The sequence below is a fragment of the Indicator indicator genome, chromosome 16, assembly GCF_027791375.1.
Source record: "Indicator indicator isolate 239-I01 chromosome 16, UM_Iind_1.1, whole genome shotgun sequence".
In the NCBI taxonomy this organism is placed as follows: domain Eukaryota; kingdom Metazoa; phylum Chordata; class Aves; order Piciformes; family Indicatoridae; genus Indicator; species Indicator indicator.
The window spans coordinates 2,669,775-2,693,151 of record NC_072025.1 but is presented as its reverse complement, the minus strand read 5'-3'; the positions used below and the strand labels follow the sequence as shown (position 1 = coordinate 2,693,151).

At 55.1% G+C, this 23,377-nt stretch overlaps 1 protein-coding gene across 1 annotated transcript; it reads right to left on the bottom strand.

Moving 5' to 3' along the window:
* Positions 1 to 1,288: 1,288 nt before the first annotated feature.
* Positions 1,289 to 5,417, bottom strand: LOC128972250 (zona pellucida sperm-binding protein 3-like). Its single transcript, XM_054388120.1, has 9 exons — positions 5,010 to 5,417; positions 3,670 to 3,785; positions 3,443 to 3,546; positions 3,147 to 3,324; positions 2,942 to 3,062; positions 2,743 to 2,834; positions 2,528 to 2,673; positions 1,635 to 1,754; positions 1,289 to 1,416 (listed from the first exon to the last, which is right to left on the bottom strand). The coding sequence occupies exons 1-9, from the start codon at positions 5,415 to 5,417 to the stop codon at positions 1,289 to 1,291; spliced, it is 1,413 nt and encodes a 470-aa protein (XP_054244095.1).
* Between the last annotated feature and the right edge of the window lie 17,960 nt (positions 5,418 to 23,377).

The following is a 23,377-nucleotide window of genomic DNA, read 5'->3' as shown; positions in this document are numbered from 1 at the left end:
CTCCTGCCAGAGCAGGATCACTGAGGGTAGTCTGCACAGGAATGCATCCAGGTGGGATTGGAAAGGCTCCAGAGAAGGAGACTCCACAACCTCTCTGGGCAGCCTGCTCCAGGGCTCTGTCACCCTCACTGTCAAGAAGTTTCCCCTCCTCATGTTGAGGTGAAACCTTCCATGTTCAAGCTTGTACCCACTGCTCTTTGCCTGAAGGAGCTGAAAAGAGCCTGGCCCCCTCCTCTTGATCCTCACCCCTCAGCTATTGATAGACATTGATCAGATCCCTCTCAGCCTTCTCTTCTCCAGACCAAACACCCCCAGGGCTCTCAGTCTCTCTCCACAGGGGAGATGCTCAAGTCCCCTAAGCATCCTCCTGCCTCTCCCTTGGACTCTCTCCAGCAGGTCTCTGTCTCTCTTGACCTGGGGAGCCCAGAACTGAACACAACACTCCAGCTGTGGTCTCAGCAGAGCAGAGTAGAGAGGTAGAAGAACCTCCCCAGCCCTGCTGGGCACCTTTCTTGCTGCACCCCAGGCTCCCATTGGTCTCTTGGCCACCAGGGCACATTGCTGCCCCATGCAGAACTTGCTGCCCACCAGCACTCCAAGGTCTTTCTCTGTGGAGCTGCTCTCCAGCAGGGCAGCCTCTAACCTGTCCTGGTGCCTGCTGTGACTGCTCCCCAGCTGCAGGATCCTGACCTTGTCCTGATTGAACTCCCTGAGGTTTGCCTGCAGCCAGCTCTCAGCTCTGGTTGGATGGCAGCACAGCCTGAGGGGTGTCAACCATCCCCCCTAGTTTTGTATCATCATCCTCCAGTACCACCTCTGCTAATGAGGAGCACTCAAGACTTCTAGAGCCAAGAATCTGTTTGGCAGCACCAATTCTTCCCTCTTACCTGAGGAGAGGACCCAAAACCTTGTCTGCAGCCAGCACTGAGGATTCCTCCTGGCAGTCAGGCACAGCATCCTGCCCCAGGAGCCCATCCCAGAGGCTCAACAGCACCAACAGGCCTCTGGAAAGTCCTCCTGCAGAGAGGGTCCTCCCAGTTTCAACTGCTGTGCTTTGGGAGATGCTGGCCAGGTGGCACCAGCTCTCCCACATCTTTCATCCCACTCCTTGATGGCTTCCCAAGAGCTTGTGGCCAACCCCAGGAGCTGGTTTAACCTAGAGGGTGGTGTCTGAGCACAGCCCCAAGTCCTGAGAGTGAGGAAACCAAGGAAGCAAAAGGCTGACTGCTGTCACCTCTCCATTGAGGACACAAGGACAAACCTTCCTCTTTATTAGGGGGTTCAGGAGTTACAGGGACACTACAGGACAACCACATTTTCTGCACACAAGGAACAGCCCAAGAGCAGTCAAGCTCAGCAGGATGGCTGCTATGAACATGGCAACCTCAGCCAGCACAGGAAATCCTTCACCAGCATCTGGAAGAGAGGAGAGCCACTTACTGCACAGCTCATGACCTCCTCCTGCCATCAGGGAGTGCATGGACCTGCAGGCAGCTTGAGGAAGAAGCTCCTCCTGCTGTCTTGGGGTGAGCATAAGGTCCATGCCCAGGTGGGAAGCCGTGAGGGATTCATGGCTTGGGTCAGCCTGGAGTTACATTCAGCTGAGACCTGAAGCCACACAGTCAGAGACATACCAGGTGTGGTCTTGCCTGCTGGTGCAAGGCCCTCTGAGGAGCTCCATGGTCCCTGAGCTGAATCAAGGATCAAGAGTGGTCCAATGGAGACCTCAGCCTCTGCTGTGCTCGAGGGCCCACCTAAGAAGAGATGGATCACAGGATGTCAGGGGTTGGAAGGGACCTCCAATCATCATCCAAGTCCAACCCCCCTGCCAGAGCAGGATCACAGAACCACAGAACCCAGCACAGGAACACATCCAGATGTTAAAGGTTGGAAAGGCTCCAGAGAAGGAGACTTCACAACCCCCCCAGGCAGCCTGTTCCAGTGCTGTGTGACCCTCACAGTGAAGAACATCCTCCTCCTGTTGAGGTGAAACCTCCTGTGATGGAGTTTCCATCCATTGCCCCTTGGCCTATCCCAGGGTGCAAGTGAGCAGAGGCTGTCCCTGTCCCCTCCCTCCTGACCCCCAGCCCTCAGCTATTGATAGACATTGATCAGATCCCTCTCAGCCTTCTCCTCTCCAGCCTAACCAGCCCCAGGGCTCTCAGCCTCTCCTCCCCAGGCACTGCTCCAGTCCCTTCAGCATCCTTGGAGCCCTTCCTTGGACTCTCTCCAGCAGATCCCTGTACCTCCTGAACTGGGGAGCCCAGAATTGGATGCAATATTCCAGGTGAGGTCTCAGCAGGGCAGAGGCCATGAGGTTGCCCCTGCTTAGCTTAGGTTTCAGGGCTCACAGAGAGATGAGCCCTGCAAGAGCAACTCTCTGGTAGTTCTGAAGGACACACAGACACAGTGCCTTGCCCAAGGCTGTGGGAGAAGAGTTGGGCATGTCCCAAGAGCTGGCTGTAGCTCTTCCAGCATCTTGACTATCCCATCATCCTGGAGACACTGTGGACACAAGGAGCCCTACCTTGCTTGGAAGAAGTGTCCCTCCTGGCACGCCTCCCTGGCCATCTGGCTGCAGGGTTAACTCTCTGGGAGGATCCTCCATGCAAGGGACAGTTGTTGGTCTCACAGCAGCTGCAGATGTCTCCAGTCCCCTCCACAGGAGCCCATCTGGAAGAGAATTAGCCTTAAGTGCCCTTGCCCAGGCTGCTGCCCTCACTGCTTGCAGCAGCTACTCACAGGCTGCTGGCTTTGTTGAAGGAGCAGGCTTTGGTCCATGGATTTGGGGCTTGGTCAGCTGGAGAGACCTTCAGGTGGCAGGTGATGTAGATCTAGGAGGGCAGTGATAGCAACACCCAAATGTTGAATTAGCCCTCAGTCCATTCAGCAGAGCAGAGCTGCTGGGGAGGAGGGAGGGAGGGAGACCACCACATCTCACCAAGTTTCCATTGTCTCCTGCAAACCTGAAGGCATCTACCATGAACTGCAGTGTTTCCTGCCTTGGCCTTGGAGAGAGGAAGGCTGAAGTGGTGTCATCTGATCTGCCATCCACCAAGCACCTGAAGAAGAGGCAGAAGTAGAGGGGCACCCACCCCCAAGAGGGGCACCCACCCCCAAGAGGGGCACCCCAAGCCCTCACCCACCCGCTGAGGTCGATCAAGGCGTAGCGAGGAGAGGGGCTGCTCTCTGGGCTGAGGGTGGCAACACAGTCATCCACAAAGAGCCTGAGAGGGACATGGCTCCCAGCAGCCACATCAGCCTGGAGGTGCAGCCTTTCTCCCAGCTGGAAGCCATTGGAGAGCCTCTCGGAGCTCCAGTCATCTGGAAGGCAGACCCAAGGGGAGAGATCAGCTCGGAGCAGCTCCTGAGCAACCCCTTGGGTCCCTTCTGCAGGGGAGGGGAAGGGGGGAAAAAAAAGGGCTGGGAGGGCTGCACTGACCATTCATGAGGCGTAGGGAGAAGATCAGCTCCTCCTCCCCGGCCAGGGTGGAGTAGAAGGGAGCCCAGGTAGGCTGCACAGCACTGATGCTGACGTTGCCCCTCCTAAGTGGAAAGGCTGCAGGTCCACAAAGATGCCACCAGCACCTCCCACACCTCCCCCCCACCCGCCCCCCACACACCCCTCCCCCACACCCCTCCCCCACACACCCCTCCCCCTCGGCTCACCTGGGGTAGTGGCACTCAATAGGCACCACAGCTGCACTGGTTCTTACAATCAGCAGGTTGGCAGGAGAAGGTTTGTAGGACAGGCTGGTTCTGTAGATCAGGGAGTCTGGGGTCACCTAGAAGGGAGGTTGGGGCAGATAAGGCAGGAAAACAAAACTGCCCAGAGCCTCAGCACCCCCTGTGCTGGGACACACACAGCTCCTGCAGCTGAGGACCAGCCAGGCTGGAAGAGACCTTCAAGGTCAGCAAGTCCAACCCTAACTAATCAACCAGTCCATGGCACCAAGGGCTTCACCCAGGCTTGGCTTAAACCCCTCCAGGGACACTGACCCCACCTCCTCCATCAGCAGCACTAAGGGCTTTACCCAGGCTTGGCTTAAACCCCTCCAGGGACACTGACCCCACCTCCTACCTGTCAGCCCATCCCAATCTGGCACAGGTTGTCCCCTATGCTCCCAGTCCAGCACCTGGAGGGTGCCAGGAGGCTCTGTGCTGCCATCCCAACACGGTGCCAGCTCTGCAGGAGCTCAGGCTCAAGGCCTTTGGCACTCCAGCCAGAACCCACACACCAGGCAGGCAGGGGCTGGAGGGCAGTAGGTCTCCAAACCTCCTCCCTGAGCTAAACTGGGACCTACCAGCTCCAGTCAGGTCTCCTCCTGTCCTGCTGAGAAGATCTACAAAGCCCTTTCCCTACTCCTCCAGCACCCATCCCTGCAGTTTCAAGCTGTGCCACATCCTCCCACCTCCAGTTGCATTTGGCCAGCACCTAAACCCACCACAACCCTTGCTTGCTGTTGGGTGGGCAACACATCCAGGCCTTGAGGATGGTATTGGCACCCCCAAACCAGCTCTGCCATGGCCACACCACCCCTCCCTGGAGAGCTGCTGCAAGCAGCCAAGACCCTCCTCACCCCAACCTTGGGCTTCCCCCTTTGCCAGCTCATTCCTAGGAGCCAGGTCTGTGCTCCTCAGCAGCTCAGCTGTCCACCATCATTCCCATTCAACCACCCAGCTCTGCTCAAAACCCACAGAGGCTTTCATGTCACAGCCTCACAGAAACCTTCAGGTTGGAAAAGTCCCTCAGGATGACCAGGTCCAACCCAGAACCCTGCTCCACAAGCTTCACCCCTAAGCCATACCCACCAGCACCACATCCAAACCACCTTTAGAGACCTCCAAAGGTGGTGACTCAACCTCCTCCCTGGGCAGCACATTCCACTCCCTGACCACTCTGCCCATGGGGGGAAAAAAGAAAACCTAAAACCCCAAATTTCCTGAAGTTTTCCAACACAGCATCACCAGGGATGGAGGAACCCCCTCAGCCCAGCACCCCACCTCACCTGCAGGGTGCTGCCACACTCATGCAGCCCAGCTCTGAAGGTCACAGTGCCCTCAGCAGCACTCTGGGCCACAGGCAAGCAGGAGGCTGAGCCCAGGCTCAGGTCTGCAGCCTTGACCAGACGTCCAGTGCCAAAGAGGTCTCTGTGCACCCTGACCACCATCTGGGCCTCCTGGCACTGCACAGCCACAGGGTGCAGGGGGACAGCAGCCTGCAACTGGGAGACATCCACCCATGCCCAGGGAGAGGACTGGGAGAAGGGAGGCACACGAGGCTGGCTCCAAGAGGAGTCCCCCCGGACCCTCAGGACCCCTGAGCTCCTCTGGGGGAAGCTCCAAGGGCTGTAAGATACTGCTCCAGCCAGCACCCAGTAGAAGAGAGCAACACCCAGGCTGCCTCCAGACCCCATCCTGACCTCAGGAGAACCAGCTCAAGGAGAAGGTGTTGATGAGGAGACTTTTATACCAGCAGCACTCCAGCCCAGATGAAGCACACCTGGGAGCTGCAGGCAGGCCCCCACCCAGCCAGGAGCCACTCAGAACAAGGTGGACCCAGCTGGCACCATCCCACCCTGCGGGATGTGGAGGGTAATTGTGCTGCCCCTGGGGATTGCCCCAGAGCAGTTTGTCCCCTGGACCCCTGTCTTGCCTGTTTGGGGTGGCATCAGCTGCTGCCACCTTGGTGGCTAACTGCCCACAGGTCACAGGCTCACAGGATGATAGGGGTTGGAAGGGACCTCTGGAGATCTTCCAGTCCAACACCCCTGCCAGATCAGGAGCAGAGAATCCAGCACAGGTCACACAAGGACACATCCAGATGGGGCTGGAAGGTCTCCAGAGAAGGAGACTCCACAACCTCTCTGGGGAGCCTGTTCCAGTGCTCTGGGACCCTCCCAGGGAAGAAGTTCCTCCTCATGTTGAGGTGGAACCTCCTGTGCTGCGTTTTCCATCCATTGCCCCTTGTCCCCTCCTCAAGCTTCATCTCCAGGGTGCTTCAGAAGAAGCCTTCCTCCTGAGGCAGCTCCTGGTCCACCCCATTGCCCCTGGGAGCCTGTGATCATTTTCCCAAGGAGCAGCAGAGGGAGGTTGGTGTTGCTTAGAGAGCCTTAGAGAAGTGTGTGGTGGGGCCTTGGGTCTGGAGGTGATGCTGAGGTGCTGCTGGAGAAGGCTTCAGCTCCCCTGGGTCACCTGCATTGAACACTCCAGTGGAGAAACCTCCTGGCCAAGGAACTGACACCTCCAGGTGAGGCATCTGGAGCAAGAAGTGCTGACAGTGCAGCTCTCCTTCCACACCCCACAGAGAAAGGATTTTTTCCCCCCTCCCTCTCAGGTGCTGCAAGTGTGTGTAAAGGCTGAGGAAGTCAGCAGGAGGCCCATCCCAAAGGGAGGAGGAGATTTTGCTTCCTGCAGCAGGGACCCAAGGCTTCCACTGTGCAGCTCAGGCTGCCTAGGGAGGTGGGAGATGCCTCATCCCTGGAAGCATTGCAGGTCAGGTGGGATGGGGCTCTGAGCAGCCTGCTGCAGCTGCAGATGTCCCTGCAGGCTGCAGGGGGTTGGACTACCTGAGCCTTAAAGCTCTCTTCCAGTGCAAACCAGTCTGTAATGGGGGAACTGGGCTTGGCTAGTCAGAAGAGGAGGCTGAGGGGAGACCTCAGTGCTCTCTACACCTCCCTGAGAGGAGCTCAGAGCCAGGGGGGCCTTGGGCTCCTCTCCCTAAGTATCAGGTCACAGAATGAGAAGGAATGGCCTGAAATTGCCCCAGGGTTAGGTTGGAGATGAGGAAAAAAATTCTTTGCTGCCAGAGTGGTCAGGGATTGGCAGAGGCTGCCCAGGGAGGTGGTGGAGTCCCCACCCCTGGAGGTGCTGCAGAAAGCTGTGGCCATGGCACTTGGTTTAATGGCCATGGTGGTGTGAGGGGGGATGGTTGGGTGGGATGAGGTTAAAGATCTTTTCCCACCAAAAGGATTCTTTGTGACAAGTCTCTGACTTGTCCTGCTCCTCTGAAGGCATTCCCAGGAGCATGGATGGGCTGTGTGCAGCCTTTGGCTTTCCCGTTCTAGCAGGGGTTTGGTTAAAGACCCTGAGCTCCTGTTAGCCTAGGGAAGGGCAGAGCAGTGTAGCAAAAAGGAGCTGGTCCTACATTCCCAGGGGAAATCTACAGCCAGAAGGCTTTGCAGATGGAAAGGGAGATTCCTCCAGAGCCATTAACTACAATCCCAGTGATGGAAGTGGCTCTCACTGCAGTGCCAGAGCTGGAGCTGCTGGCTGAGGCTTTTGTTTGCTGCCTGTTGATCTTTTCTGCACCCAAAGGAGGAGAAAAGCTGTTCCTCACCCATCAGGCCCAGGCTTTCCAAGCCAGTAAAACATCCTATTCCTGTTTCATCCCAGATGCCTGAATTGATCTCTCAACATCCTGCTCCTGGTGCTTCCACCTGCCCACCTTTTGGTGTGAGGACCACAGAATGGTTTGGGGTAGAAGAGGCCCCAAAAATCATTTAGTTCCACCACCCCCCACCCCCTGCCATGGGCTGGGACACCTTCCACTAGCCCCAGGTTGCTCAAAGCCCCATTCAGCCTGGTCTTGAACACTTGAGGTGTTCCATCCACAACCTCCCTCTTTGGACAGATGGGCAGAGTCCAACAGGATGGCATCCAACAGGTCCAACTGCTGGGTGCTGCACCTTGGCCACAGCAACTCCATGCAGAGCTCCAGGCTGGTGTCAGAGTGGCTGTGAGCAGCCAGGCAGAGAGGGACCTGGGGGTGCTGGTTGAACATGAGCCAGCAGTGTGCCCAGGTGGCCAAGAAGGCCAATGGCATCCTGGCCTGGATCAGGAAGAGTGTGGCCAGCAGGAGCAGGGAACTCATCCTGCCCTGTGCTCAGCACTGGTTAGACTACATCTGGAGTCCTGTGTCCAGTTCTGGGCTCCTCAATTTGAGAAGGACTTTGAGATGCTGGAAGGTGTCCAGAGAAGGGCAATGAGGCTGAGGAGGGGTCTGGAGCACAGCCCTGTGAGGAGAGGCTGAGGGAGCTGGGGGTCTTCAGCCTGGAGAAGAGGAGGCTCAGGGCAGACCTCATTGCTGTCTACAACTCCCTGAAGGGAGGTTGCAGCCAGGTGGGGGTTGGGCTCTTCTCCCAGGCACCCAGCACCAGAACAAGAGGACACAGTCTCAAGCTGTGCCAGGGGAAGTTCAGGCTGGAGGTGAGGAGAAAGTTCTTCCCAGAAAGAGTAATTGGCCATGGGATGTGCTGCCCAGGGAGGTGGTGGAGTCACCATCCCTGGAGGTGTTCAAAACAAGCTTGGATGTGGCCCTTGGAGCCAGGGTTGAGTTGTCAGGAGGGGTCAGATATTAGGTAATAGGTTGGACTTGATGATCTCTGAGGTCTTTCCCAACCTGCTTGCTTCTGTGAATCTGTGATTCTGTGGAACCCACCCTTGAGCAGAGGAACTTTGGGCTGTGGTAGCACAAGGCACAGGGCTCAGGCTGGATGTGGCTCTTGGGGTCCTAGAGGAGCTGTGGACCAGCAGCCACCCACCCATGGAGACCTGGTTCCCCACAGAGATGGTTTGCAGGAGGTTGGGGGATTCAACCTCTGCACCTTCAGTGCCATGTCCAGCTGCTGGGCTGGGTGATGAGGCTGTGAGCAGCAGAGGAAAAAAAGTCACCTCCCATCCTTCTGGATGCTGCAGGAGCTGCCTGAGCAAAGTCAGCGTGCAGGGGGGGAGCCCCCAGCCTAGCCCAGGGATGGGCTGAGTTTGGAGCTGAGCCTCTGCCTGTTGAATTAATCAAGAGATGCTGAGCTGCCAGAGAGGTTTTTCTTGTTGCATCATTTATTCATCACCTCTAAGAACACCAGGGGCAAGGGAGGGACCTGGAGAGCATGCCAGGAAGGGATGGTAGGAGCCTGGGGGGCATTAGTCCTGCTTTGAAGGCATGGCCCAGCAAGGGAAGTGGATCCCACCTGCAGTTTGAGTGCACCCCCGTGCTCTTGGTGGGAGCTTTTCTCATCCACCTCAGGGCTTGGTTCTCCCTCTGCAAGCAAAGAGTGCAGGTCACCCAACCCCACCCCACAGGATCAAGGTCAAACCTGATGGAGTGCAGAGGAAGCTGATCTGGTTAAGAGATGTCCCTGCTCACTGCACGGAGGTTGGACAACAGACTTGACACAAGGGAAAGGTTTTTCTCAGCAGGAGTGGTCAGAAATTGAGAAAGACTACCCAGGGAGGTGGTGGAGTCACCATCCCTGCAGGTGTGGTTTAGATGTGGTGCTTGGGGATACAGTTTAAGGGTGAAGTTTGCAGGGCAGGGTCAGTGGTTGGACTTGATGCTGCCAGGAATCTTCTGCAACCTGAACGATTCTGTATTTCTGTGACAAGATGACCTTGAAGGGACAGGGAGCTGCTGGAGAGGGTCCAGGGGAGGGCTACAAGGATGCTGAAGGGACTGGAGCAGTGCCTGGGGAGGAGAGACTGAGAGCCCTGGGGCTGGTTATTCTGGAGAGGAGAAGACTGAGAGGGATCTGATCAATGTCTATCAATAGCTGAGGGCTGGGGGTCAAGAGGGAGGGGACAGGCTCTGCTCACTGTGTCCCTGTGATAGGCCAAGGGGCAGTGGATAAAAAACACAGCACAGGAGGTTCCACCTCAACATGAGGAGGAACTTCTTCACAGGGAGGGTCCCAGAGCACTGGAGCAGGCTGCCCAGAGAGGTTGTGGAGTCTCCATCTCCTCCTTTCCTCTGGAAAAAAGTTGCTTTACAAGCCGCACAAAGAAAAGCATTGGGGGCTAACACATGAAGGCAACCTCCTAGCACCAAATTCCTTTTTCCATTTGCTCTCTTTTGAGGAGAGAGACTAAATGGAGCTTGCAATTCTGGCCTAGCTCTTTCCTGTCACCAGTTACAGCCATGTCTAAGCAGGTGGAAAAAAGCTGCTTTACAAGCCGCACAGAGGCAAGGAAAAGCTTTGGTGGCTAACACATGAAGGGAACCTCCTAGCACCAAATTTCTTTCTCCATTTGGTCTCTTTTGAGGAGAGAAACTAAATGGAGCTTGCAATTCTAGGCTAGCTCCTTATTGTCACCAGTTACAGCCATGTCTAAGCATGAGGAAAAAAGTTGCTTTACAAGCCGCACAGAGAAAAAGAAAAGCTTTTGGGGGTAGCACATGAAGAGAACCTCCTAGCACCAAATTTCTTTCTCCTTTTGGTGTATTTTGAGGAGAGAGACTAAATGGAGCTTGCAATTCTGGCCTAGCTCTTTCCTGTCAGCAGATCCAGCTATCTCTAAGCATCTGGGAAATGCTGCTTTACAAGCCGCAGAGAGATAAAGAAAAGCATTGGGAGCTAACACATGAAGGGAACCTCCTAGCACCAAATTCCTTTTTCCATTTCGTCTCTTTTGAGGAGAGAGTCTAAATGGAGCTTTCGATTCTGTGCTAGCTCTTTCCTGTCACCAGTTACAGCCATGTCTATGCTTGCGGAAAAAAGTTCATTTACAAGCTGTACAGAGAGAAAGAAAATCATTGGGAGCTAACACATGAAGCGAACCTCCTAGCACCAAATTTCTTTTTCCTTTTGGTGTATTTTGAATAGAGATTTTAAATGGAGCTTGCAATCTGGCCTAGCTCTTTCCTGTCACCAGTTACAGCCATGTCTAAGCATGTGGAAAAAAGGAGCTTTACAAGCAGCACAGAGACAAAGAAAAGCATTGAGGCCTATCACATGAAGGGAGCCTCCTAGCACCACATTTCTTTTTCCATTTGGTCTCTTTTGAGCAGAGAGTCTAAATGGATCTTCAATTCTAGGCTAGGTCTTCCTTGTCACCAGTTACAGCCATGTCTAAGCATCTGGAATAAAGGTGCTTTAGAAGCCACACAGAGACAAACAAAATAATTGGGGCCTATCACATGAAGGGAACCTCCTAGCACCAAATTTCTTTTCCCATTTGGCCTCTTTTGAGGAGAGAGACTAAACAGAGCTTGCAGTTCTGGGCTAGCTCTTTCCTGTCACCAGTTACAGCCATGTCTAAGCAGGTGGAAAAAGTTGCTTTACAAGCCGCACAGAGACAAAGAAAAGCATTGGGGGCTAACACATGAAAGGAACCTCTTAGCACCAAATTCCTTTTTCCATTTGGTCTCTTTTGAGGGGATAGTCTAAATGGAGCTTGCAATTCTGGCCTAGCTCTTTCCTGTCACCAGTTACAGCCATGTCTAAGCAGGTGGAAAAAAGCTGCTTTACAAGCCGCACAGAGACTAAGAAAAGCATGGGGGCTAACACATCAAGGGAACATCCTAGCACCAAATTTCTTTTGCCATTTGCTCTCTTTTGATGAGAGAGACTAAATGGAGCTTGCAATTCTGTGCTAGCTCTTTCCTGTGACCAGTTACAGCCATGTCTAAGCATTTGGGAAATGCTGCTTTTCAAGCCGCACAGAGACAAAGAAAAGCATTGGGGGTTAACACATGAAGAGAACCTCCTAGCACCAAATTTCTTTTTCCATTTGCTCTCTTTTGAGGAGAGAGTCTAAATGGAGCTTGCAATTCTCTACTAGCTCTTTCCTGTCACCACTTACAGCCATGTCGAAGCATCTGGAATAAAGATGCTTTACAAGCTGCACAGAGACAAAGAAAATCATTGGGTCCTATCACATGAAGGCCACAAATTTCTTTTTCCATTTGGTGTATTTTGAGGAGAGAGTCTAAATGGTGTCCGTGAAGTTTAGGGGTCTCTGTGGGGTTCTAGGTTTTGGGGTCCCGCATGATTTGGGGAAGACTCACTCTGGTTTTCTGTTTCCCTGCAGCCCCGGGACCCCCCCCCCCCTGCCACGTCTCCTCTGGCATCTAAAGGTGAGCTAGGGACATCTAAAGAAGTTTGGATGCTGACAAAGGGGGTCTGGCTGCGTCTAAAGTGGTCTGGCGGCACCAACATGCCGCCGCCCTCACCAAGGTGGCGTCAGCCACAGGAAGAGGGCTTCACCCTCACCACGATGATTCCGGCCTCACCAAGATGGCACCGGCCGCACCAAGATGACGCCGGCCTCACCAAAATGACGCCGGCCACAAAAGATGGCGCTGGCCCTCACCAAGATTGCACTGCCCTCACCAAGATGGCGCCGGCCGCTTTAAAATGGAAAGAGCTGCACCACCCCAGCCTCCAGGTTTCCTGGTGTTGGAGAATGGCTTAAATCAAATCACAGACACACGAGTCTATTGAACAATTAATTTAGCAAAATGTGTAGGCCTCACTCCACCTTGTTGTTTACTGCTCACAGTTAGTAGATATGCTGAAGCTGCAAGGTCACTATGCTTGCAGCTGTCTTGCAAGGTTACAAAACAAAGAACTAGTTAGAAAGAAGTCTGTGAAATAGCACGTAGACCTAACTGCAAGTAGGCTGGATATTATAATGTAGTTCTTAACCTGAAACCAATTATCTTATGACACTTGTGCATATTAACCTTAGCTGTACCAATAGAATAATGACATCTGTGCATATTTTTGCTGAGATCTTATATAAGCTGTGTATTTGAACAATAAAGTTGAAGCTTGCTTATCAATCACATTGATTGCCGCTCGTCTTCCCTCGCGTTTCACCAATAAGTCAGATTGATTTCTGCCCATCTCCCTCGCGTTCGACAGCACCTGGCTCCTCTGGTCTGCGCCAGGTCAGTGCCAGCCTCTGCTCTTCTCTGGGGTTCTCCTGTGCCAGCTCCCAGTCTCGGGACCGTGCGGAGCCGCTGGTGGCACGGGATGGCAGCAGGTAAGTCTCACCAAAATGGTGCCGGCCTCACCAAAATGGCGCCTGCCTCACCAAGATGCTGCTGGCCTTACCAAGATGTCGCCGGCCACACCAAGATGTCGCCAGCCACACCAAGATGTCACCGGCCTCACCAAGATGGCACCGGCCTCACCAAGATGGCACCGGCCTCACCAAGATGGCGCCGGCCACACAAAGATGATGCTGGGCCTCACCAAGATGGCGCCGGCCCTCACCAAGATGCTGCCAGCCTTACCAAGGTAGCGCCGGCCTCACCAAGATGCCGCCGGTCTTACCAAGATGCCGCCGGCCGCACCAAGATGGCGGGGGAGTTGGACTCAATGATCTCCAGAGGTCCCTTCCAACCCCTACCATCCTGTGAGCCTGTGACCCTGTGGTTCCTCCCAGCCCAATGCATTCTGTGATTCTGCGGTCCTAGCAGAGCAGGTGGAAGCCACTCCAGCCAGCAAACTCCATTTCCACTGGGGGCCCACCTAAAGCCCACCCTTAGGAACACAGCATGAGGACAAGCACTGAGGCTGAGCCTCATCCTCCTGGGCTGCTGAGCCAGGTGAACAGTGTGGGGGGTGTGGACCTGGTGACTTTCAAGGGGCAAACATCTACTGGTCCAGCCACTCTGAACAGATCTTGTTCCAAACATGAAGAGGAGAAACCCTCAGCTGCTAGGTGTGCCCAGGTCATCACAGCCTCTCCCTGCAGCAGCTTCTGGGGGGCTCTGTCTGTGCTGTGCTGAAGGCCATGGGAGTCTTCCTCATGCTGAAGCTGGATCAGTATGCCTGAGACCCTTAGGAGCACAGCATGAGGACAAGCACTGAGGCTGAACCTCATCCTCCTGGGCTGCTGAGCCAGGTGATGAAGAGTGGGGGTGTGCAAGGCCATCACCCCCATGGCCAGGGGACCCCACTCAGCAGGCTCTGGCACTGTGCCAAGCAGCTTGGAGTGATCCTCCCCAGGCTCTTCACCCAAGCTGGGTGAGGTGGAAGCTGTTAGCCATCATACTGTACACACCAGCAGCTGTGTGTCAATTAGCCTAATTAGTCCAGCAGGGCCAATTAATCTCTTGATTACACCTGCCAGTCACTCATCAGCTGCTGTTAGGGGTGGGGGGGATCCGCTTCTGTACCTCTGCTTTCTGTGCAGAGGATGCTTGTGATGCTTTCATTCCTGAAGATACAATTACCCAGAGCAGCCAGCCATGAAATCCAGCCTGGACAGACTGTCAGCACACACAGGGCCAGGGCCCAGGAGGATTTCACAGCTAAGGCCCTCTCTGACTGTGCCACCCTGGAGGGCACTCCAGGACCATTGCAGATGACAGCAGCTTAGGTGGCAGTGTTGATCTGCAGGGCAGGGAGGCTCTGCAGAGGGACCTGGGTGGGTTGAATCCATGGCCAACTTTACCAGCAGGAGCTTCAACAAGGCCAAGTGCCAGATCCAGCCCTTGGGGCACTACAACCCCAAGCAATGCTCCAGGCTCAGGGCAGTGTGGCTGGAAAGCTGCTGGCAGAAAGGGACCTGGGGGTGCTGAGGGACAAGCAGCTGACCAGGAGCCAGCAGTGTGCCCAGGTGGTCAAGAGAGCCAAAGGCATCCTGGCTGGGATCAGCAATGTCCAGCAGGAGTAGGGAGGGGATTGTCCCCTGGGACTCAGCTCTGGTGAAGCCACACCTTGAGAGTGTTGTGTCCAGATTTGGGCATCTCAATGCAAGAGAGATGTGGAGGTGCTGGAGCCAGGGCAGAGGAGGGCAAGGAAGCTGTGGAGGGTCTGGAGAATAAATCTGATGAAGAGCAACTGAAGGAGCTGGGGATGGTTAGTGTGAAACAGAGGAGACTGAGAGGAGACCTCATTGATGTCTACAGCTCCCTGAAAGGAGGTTGGGGAGAGGTTGGTGCTGGTCTCTTCTCACAGGGAATTAGTGATGGAATAAGAGGGAGCAGCCTCAAGCTGCAGCAGGGCAGGGGTAGGCTGGACAGGAGGAAGAATTTGTTCACAGTGAGAGTGGTCAGGGATTGGAATGTGCTGCCCAGGGAGGTGGTGGACTGCCCAACCCTGGAGGTGTTTGGATGTGGTGCTTGGGGATATGGGTTAGGGGTGACCCTTGCAGAGCAGGGCTCTGGGTTGGCCTTGGTGATCCTGAGGTTCTTTTCCAACCTGAATGCTTCTGTGATTCTGTGACCTGGGTTTTGGGGAATTGCTGAGAGAACCACAGAAATTGTTTTGGTTGGGAAAGAGCAAAGAGAAGGAAAACCTTTTGTACTTGAGCTTGGGGAGATCCAGTCAAATGGTTTGGGTTTGGGTCACCATTTATCCTCTTCTCAACCCCCCCAACAATCTCTAAATGTAGTGAAACACTCTTAAACACATTCCAGCTGTGGGACTGGGTTCCCTGGTACATTGGAATGGTTCTGGTTGGAGAAGACTTTGAAGATCATCCAGTCCAACCATTCTCCATCTCTACCATGCCTGGTGCTAAACCCTCAGCACCACATCTCTGCAGCTTTGAAACACCTCCGGGGATGGGGATTCAACCCCCACTCTGGGCAGCCTCTTCCAGTGTCTGAGAGCCCTTTCAGTTCAGTTTGTTTGCCCACTGAGGTGGTGGAATCCCTGTGCCTGGAGGTGTGCAAGAACCATGTTGACATGGCACTTTGGAAGGTGGCTTAATGGCCATCGTGGTCTGAGCTGGAGGGTTGGACTGGATGATCCTGGAGGTCTTTTCCAAATGGAACAATTCTGTGATTCAGTGAAGAAGTTGCTTCTAATGTCCTGCACCACAGCCTGGTCTCCAAGCTGGTGACACATGGGTTGGATGGGTGGACCACCAGATGGATACAGAACTGGCTTGATGGCTGCACCCAAAGGGTGGCTGTCAATGGCTCCATGGCCCAGGGGAGGCCAGGGACAAGTGGAGTCCCTCAGGGATCAGTGCTGGGCCCAGGCTTGTTCAACATCTTTGTCAGTGCCATGGACAGAGGCATTGAGTGCAGCCTCAGCTGATGGCACCAAGCTGTGTGGTGCAGCAGACAGGCTGGAGGGAAGGGATCCATCCAGAGGGACCTGGACAGGCTGGAGGGAAGGGATCCATCCAGAGGGACCTGGACAGGCTGGGGAGGGATCCATCCAGAGGACCTGGACAGCTGAGAGTGAGCCCAGGACAACCTCATGAGGTTCAACAAGACCAAGGGCAAGGTCCTGCAGCTGGGTCAGGGCAATCCCAAGCACAACTACAGGCTGGGCAGGGACTGGCTGGAGAGCAGCCCTGAGGAGAGGGACTTGGGGGTGCTGGGGGATGAGAAGCTCAGCAGGAGCCAGCAGTGAGCACTTGCAGCCCAGAGAGCCAAGCAGAGCCTGGGCTGCAGCAAGAGAAGTGTGGCCAGCAGGGCCAGGGAGGGGATTCTGCCCCTCTGCTCCACTCTGCTCAGACCACACCTGGAGCTCTGGGTCCAGTTCTGGAGCCTCTGTTCCAGGAAGGATCTGGAGGTGCTGGAAGGTGTCCAGAGAAGGGCCATGAGGATGAGCAGAGGGCTGGAGCTGCTCTGCTCTGGAGACAGACTGAGAGAGTTGGGGTTGTGCAGTCTGGAGAAGAGAAGGCTCCCAGGAGACCTTCTTGTGGCCTTCCAGCATCTGAAGGAGGCTCCAAGAAAGCTGGGAAGGGACTTTTGAGGGTGTCAGGGAGTGATAGGAGTCAGAGGGATGGAACAAAGCTGGAAGTGGGGAGATTCAGACTGGAGGTGAGGAAGAAGTTCTTCCCCATGAGGGTGGTGAGAGCCTGGAATGGGTTGCCCAGGGAGGTGGTTGAGGCTCCATCCCTGGAGGTGTTTGCAGCCAGGCTGGATGAGGCTCTGGCCAGCCTGATCCAGTGTGAGGTGTCCCTGCCCATGGCAGGGGGGTTGGAACTGGCTGCTCCTTGTGGTCCCTTCCAACCCTGCCTGATTCTATGATTCTATAATGGCCAACCTGAACCTCCCCTGACACAGCTTGAGGCCATTCCTTCTTTTCTTGTCATTTGTGGCTAGGGAGAAGAGACCAAGTCCCACCTGGCTCTGATCCTCTTTCAGGGGGACCAGGTTTCCCCTCAGCCACTCCTCACCAGCCCTGTTGTCCAGACCCTTCACCAGTGTTGATGATATGGAGGAGACCAGGGTGGAGATGCCTGTGGGAGTCTCACCAAGCCCTTGCCACGTTGGCAACCAAAATTGGCTCCATCTCACACATGGAGTGGGCAATGGGCAGAGGACTGGGAGGGTCCCAGAGCACTGGAACAGGCTGCCCAGAGGGGTTATGGAGTCTCCTTCTCCAGAGACTTCCCAGCCCTGTCTGGATGTGTTCCTGTGGGACCTGTGCTGGATTCTCTGGTCCTGCTCTGGCAGGGGGGTTGGACTTGATGATGTCCAGAGGTCCCTTCCAACCCCTACCATCCTGTGAGCCTGTGACTTGTGGCCAGTTAGCCACCAAGGTGGCAGCAGCTGATGCCACTCCAAATAGGCAAGACAGAGAGCCAGGGGACAAACAAATTCTGTGACCTGATACTAGGGAGAAGAGCCCAACCCCCACCTGGCTCCAACCTCCTTTCAGGGAGGTATAGAGAGCCAAAGGCTGCACACAGCCCATCCATGCTCCTGGGAAAGCCTTCAAAGGAGCAGGACAAGTCAGAGACTTGTCACAAAGAATCCTTTTGGTGGGAAAAGATCTTTAACCTCATCCCACCCAACCATCCCCCCTCACACCACCATGGCCATTAAACCAAGTGCCATGGCCACAGCTTTCTGCAGCACCTCCAGGGGTGGGGACTCCACCACCTCCCTGGGCAGCCTCTGCCATCCCTGACCACTCTGGCAGCAAAGAATTTTTTTCCTCATCTCCAACCTAACCCTGGGGCAATTTCAGGCCATTCCTTCTCATTCTGTGACCTGATACTTAGGGAGAGGAGCCCAAGGCCCCCCTGGCTCTGAGCTCCTCTCAGGGAGGTGTAGAGAGCACTGAGGTCTCCCCTCAGCCTCCTCTTCTGACTAGCCGAGCCCAGTTCCCCCATTACAGACTGGTTTGCACTGGAAGAGAGCTTTAAGGCTCAGGTAGTCCAACCCCCTGCAGCCTGCAGGGACATCTGCAGCTGCAGCAGGCTGCTCAGAGCCCCATCCCACCTGACCTGCAATGCTTCCAGGGATGAGGCATCTCCCACCTCCCTAGGCAGCCTGAGCTGCACAGTGGAAGCCTTGGGTCCCTGCTGCAGGAAGCAAAATCTCCTCCTCCCTTTGGGATGGGCCTCCTGCTGACTTCCTCAGCCTTTACACACACTTGCAGCACCTGAGAGGGAGGGGGGAAAAAATCCTTTCTCTGTGGGGTGTGGAAGGAGAGCTGCACTGTCAGCACTTCTTGCTCCAGATGCCTCACCTGGAGGTGTCAGTTCCTTGGCCAGGAGGTTTCTCCACTGGAGTGTTCAATGCAGGTGACCCAGGGGAGCTGAAGCCTTCTCCAGCAGCACCTCAGCATCACCTCCAGACCCAAGGCCCCACCACACACTTCTCTAAGGCTCACTAAGCAACACCAACCTCCCTCTGCTGCTCCTTGGGAAAATGATCACAGGCTCCCAGGGGCAATGGGGTGGACCAGGAGCTGCCTCAGGAGGAAGGCTTCTTCTGAAGCACCCTGGAGATGAAGCTTGAGGAGGGGACAAGGGGCAATGGATGGAAAATGCAGCACAGGAGGTTCCACCTCAACATGAGGAGGAACTTCTTCCCTGGGAGGGTCCCAGAGCACTGGAACAGGCTGCCCAGAGAAGCTGTGGAGTTTCTTTCTCTGCAGCCTTTCCAGCCCGATCTGGATGTGTTCCTGTGTGACCTGTGCTGGACCCTGTGGTCCTGCTCTGGCAGGGGGGTTGGACTGGAAGATCTCCAGAGGTCCCTCCCAACCCCTAACACCCTGTGTCCCATCCCCTGCAGTGGCCAGGGCCATCAGGATGCTCAGTGCCCATCAAGTTTCAATGTGAATGCCTCCAGGGCTGGGGCTGCCACCAACTCCCTGGGCAGCCTGTTTCAGGATTTCCCCCCCTGCAGGAGGTGCAGAACCTCCTTCTGATGTCCAGCCTCAATCTCCCCTGCTCCAGTTCCAAACCATTGTCCCTCATCCTATCACTCCAAGCCCTTCTGCACAGTCCTTCCCCAGCCTTCCTGTAGGTCCCCTTCAGGTAATGAAATGCAGCTCTAAGGTCTCCTTGGAGCCTTCTCTTCTCCAGGCTGAAGAGCCCCAACTCAGCCTGTCTCCATAACAGCAGAAGTGCTCCAGACCAGCTCTGGTCATCGTTGTGGCCTCCTCTGGACCAGTTCCATCAGGTCCTTCTGGTGTTGAGGGCCCCAGAGCTGAACACAGGAGAAATAAAACCTGGTTGTCCACAACTCTTGGATTTGCAGACCAATTTAAATCTTTTTTTTTTTTTTTTTTTTTTTTTGATGTTGCTTCCCAGGAGAAAGCCACAAGCAGAGGCAGAAAATGATTTTCAATCTTCTCTCCCCCTAAGCCAAGCTCCCCACCAGGCTCTCAGCCTTGGCTTTGAAGCTCTGCTCCTCACTTTCTTAGCTCCAGCAGCAGGAAGGTCCAGCCCTGGGGCTCTTTCTGAGCTCTTCTTTACCTGGGAAAATCAGACACAGAACACCTGGAGGTGTTTAGGACCAGGTTGGATGAGGCCTTGAGCAAGCTGGGCTGGTGGGAGGTGTCCCTGCCCATGGCAGGGGGGTTGGAACTGGATGAGCTTGAAGGTCCCTTCCAACCCAACCCATTCAAGGCTTCTATGATCCATCCTCTCCCCAGCTACAAGCAATCCTCTGTGGGTGATTTAGGAAGGTCCTTTCCACTTGCACCCCAGCAATGTGATGAACCAGCCTGGGGGGGTTTGCAGCAATCTCAGATGGATCCCTTTGGAAGTTTCCTCTTTGTTCTGCTGCTCAAGGCACTAAAATGCAGGGGAGGGATGAGGGCAGAGATCTCCATCCCTCCAGCACTTTCCTCCCTGTGATGGATGAGGGCAGCCCAGGGTGAAGTGGCAGCCAGATGGGGCTGGGCTGAAAAGGGGAGGGAGGGGAGGCATCAAAGTTTGGAAATCTTGAAACCTTCCAACCAGTTACCATGGAAGCTGCATTCCAAGGCCCACCCTGAGCCTGGCAAGTGTTTTGTCTAAAACAACCCCCCCCAAGATTGATTTGTCAAGGCACAAAACCCCTCCTCTGGGAGGATCCTGCATTTTAAATAACTCCCAGCACCAGCAGAAGAGCCACAGAGAGGCACAGCAGTGACTTCTCCACCCCCACCCCCCCAGAGCAGGACCAGGGACATGTCCACCCTGTTCACCCCAGCAGCTTAGCTGGCCCCCCATGTACCCAGCAGTAGAGGGAGGACTTCCGCCCACTCAGAGACACACACACACACACAGAGATCCCTGATCCCATGGGAAATGTGAAGGCTTGACCCCGGGCACCAGCCAGCACTTTAGTCCCCAAAGCATCAGAGAGGACACCTGGCCAGCAGGTGTGTGTGGGGGTGTGTCCCCTCCCGTTACCCCCAAGCCCTGCCTTTTGGCCCCCTTGCAGCCCCCTCCCCAGGTGAGGCTGAGAACTGTCTCCATGGGATTGTTGCATTTAAGGCAAAAAGAAAAGTCCAGGAGGGTCCCACAGTGGTGCAAGGTGAAAACAGCCTCTGCACATCCCCAGAGCAGGGCTGAGAGCACCACCTCTGGTGTTCCCCCCCTGCCTGGGGCTCCTGCAGGTCACATTCAGCTTCCTGAAGTCTCCAGGGCTCCGTTGGTGGCTCCCAGGCAACCTCACTGAGTCCATTCACCTCTCTTAGGGCCTCTGGGCTTGGAAAGGGCACCAAAAACATTTGCCCAGGAAGGTAGCTGGAACTGGTTGGCTTGGCTATGGCCATGCAGGAGCAAGCACAGAGGGTGCTGGGGGAGAATGGTTGACCCTGGTTGCTCTCAGCCAGAGGGATGGACAGGGAAGAGCTTTCATCCCCAAGAAGGATCCCACTGCAGGGATGGAGACCCAGCCTCTCTCCAGCCTCAGGGCACCTCAAAGGCAGGCATGGCTGGCAAGGGAGAAAGGTGATGGGGCTGATGGGTGCCCTCCCCAGGGTACATCCCCCCTGGGGACATCTCAGCTGGTTCAGGGGCACAGGGTGCGTGTGGGGGGGTCCCAGCTCCCATCAATCGATTTCTTGCTCGTTATCTGGGGAGGAAAGAAGGAGAGAAAAACAAACAAACAAAAAAAGACTAAATACAAATTGGCAAAGAATTCAAACTACAGAACAATAATTCACAATTCATTTAGTCTCCAAGCAGCTCCAGGCTCTCCTTGTCCTGGACAAATTGGGATGCCAGGGCTGATGGCAGCCTCGGGCAGGTATGAGCAGGCAGACGTAGGTGTGGGTTTCATCCCTCCCTCCGCCCTCCTGGCTGGAAAACACCCCCATGGCCAGCAAACCCCAGGAAATGTTGGCATTCAAGCTTGGTTTCTGGCTGGAGGAGCAAGCATGGAGATGTGTCTCAGCCATGGGGGTTAAGCAAAGAGGTTGCAGCAGGGCTGGGAAGTCACAGGGCTGGGAAGCGGAGCACAGGCTGCGGCAGCTTGGGAGGTGGGATAAGGGCAGGGAGGTGAGAGGGCTGGGGGGGTGGAAAAAAAAGGAGGAAATTTGGAGTCAGTAAAGGCAGAGAAGGCTTCATAAAACTAAGGGGGGAGGGATGGCATGAGAGGAAAACCAGGAAGGGAGGGTGGAATTAGCAGCGACTCAGCGGCAGCAGAGGGCAAGCCTCTGCCTTTAGTAAGGAAATAAACTGAAAGCTTGAGATCTTGAGAGGAGGAGGAGGAGTTAGGGAGGAGAAGGGCTGACCAGGCAGGGAAAGGGTGATGGGGTGTCTCCTCACCCTCCCTGGAAAGAATTTCTTCCTCATCTCCAGTCTCCATCTCCCCTCTCCCAGCTCAAAGCCATTCCCCCTCGTCCTCGTCAAAAATCCTTCCCCAGCTCTCCTCTAGACCCCTTCAGGTACTGGGGGGGTGGCAGCAACAAGCTGGGAGGCTGGGAGAAGATAGCCCAAAGGCAGAACTAGGAGCTGGGACTCTGATTCTCATGCACCAGAGAGTTGGTCCTGGGCTGCTGCTTGAGGATTCTGCATGGTGAGGACCAACTTCATCTTCCCTGCAAGGAGAGGTTGTGGAGTCTCCTTTTCTGGAGAGATTCCAAACCCCCCTGGACATTGTGCTCTTGGGCAAGGTGCTGTGGGTGACCCTGCTTTAGCAGGCAGGTTGGACTGGGTGATCTCCAGAGGTCCCAGCATGCTGGGATTCTGTGTATTTGCTCTAAGCAACCAGATGGCAACACCCAAAAATAACCCAAGTTCCTCCCAGATGACTTGGGATGGTGCCAGGAGGTTTTTTTCTCAGCCCCCAAGGTGCCCAAGAAAAAAGGATAAGAAGAGAAATGCCAGACCAGAGCCACCAGTGCATCACTCTGGTGGGCAGAGCAAGCGCAGCCCAAACTGAAGTGGGAATGTGTGCTGGGAAAAGAATTGAAGTGGGAAAATCTGATTGAAAACTGGGGGAGGGGGGTGGAAAAGAAAAATATGTTCAAAACTGGAGGAAGGAAACCCCAACAAAACTTGAGGCTGGGTGATGGAGATGCAGCAGATGCTTTAGACCTAGATCTGAGTATCTGATAGATACTTCAGAGAGTCAGGGAATGGCTTGGGTTGGAAGGGACCTTCAAGATCAGCCAGATCCAACCCCCCTGCCATGGGCAGGGACACCTCCCACCAGCCCAGGCTGCTCAAGGCCTCATCCAGCCTGGCTTTGAACACCTCCAGGGAGGGGACAGCCACAGCCTCCCTGGGCAACCTGCTCCAGTGCCTCCCCACCACCACTGGAAAGAATTTCTTCCTTCTCTCCAGTCTCAATCTGTGCTCAGAGGCTCACAGGATGTTAGGTGTTGGAAGGGACCTCTGGAGATCTTCCAGTCCAACCCCCCTGCCAGAGCAGGACCATAGAATCCAGCACAGGTCACACAGGAACACATCCAGATGGGGCTTGAAAGGCTCCAGAGAAGGAGACTCCACAACCTCTCTGGGCAGCCTGTTCCAGTGCTCTGGGACCCTCCCAGTGAAGAAGTTCCTCCTCATGTTGAGGTGGAACCTCCTGTGCTTCAATTTCCATCCATTGCCCCTTGTCCCCTCCTCAAGCTTCATCTCCAGTGTGCTTCAGAAGAAGCCTTCCTCCTGAGGCAGCTCCTGGTCCACCCCACTGCCTCCCAGACCCACTCACCATGGGTGCTCTCCAGGCTCTTCAGTGGCTGCAGGGCTGCAAAAAGCAAAGCAGGTGATGGTGAGACCCCACCCTGGGGGATGGAAATGTTCCCCCCACAGCAAGCAGCCCCACAGCTGGGAAAACCCACCCCAAAAAAACCTCCACCCAGCAACTTCCACCACAACCCCAAGCTCCCAGTCCCTAACCACCCCCTCTCCTCACCCACCTGACTTTTGACGATGGCGCTACACCACCCTGGCTGGTTCGGGATTCCTGCCTTGCAGCGAATCTCTTGGGCCACCTGAATGACAGACA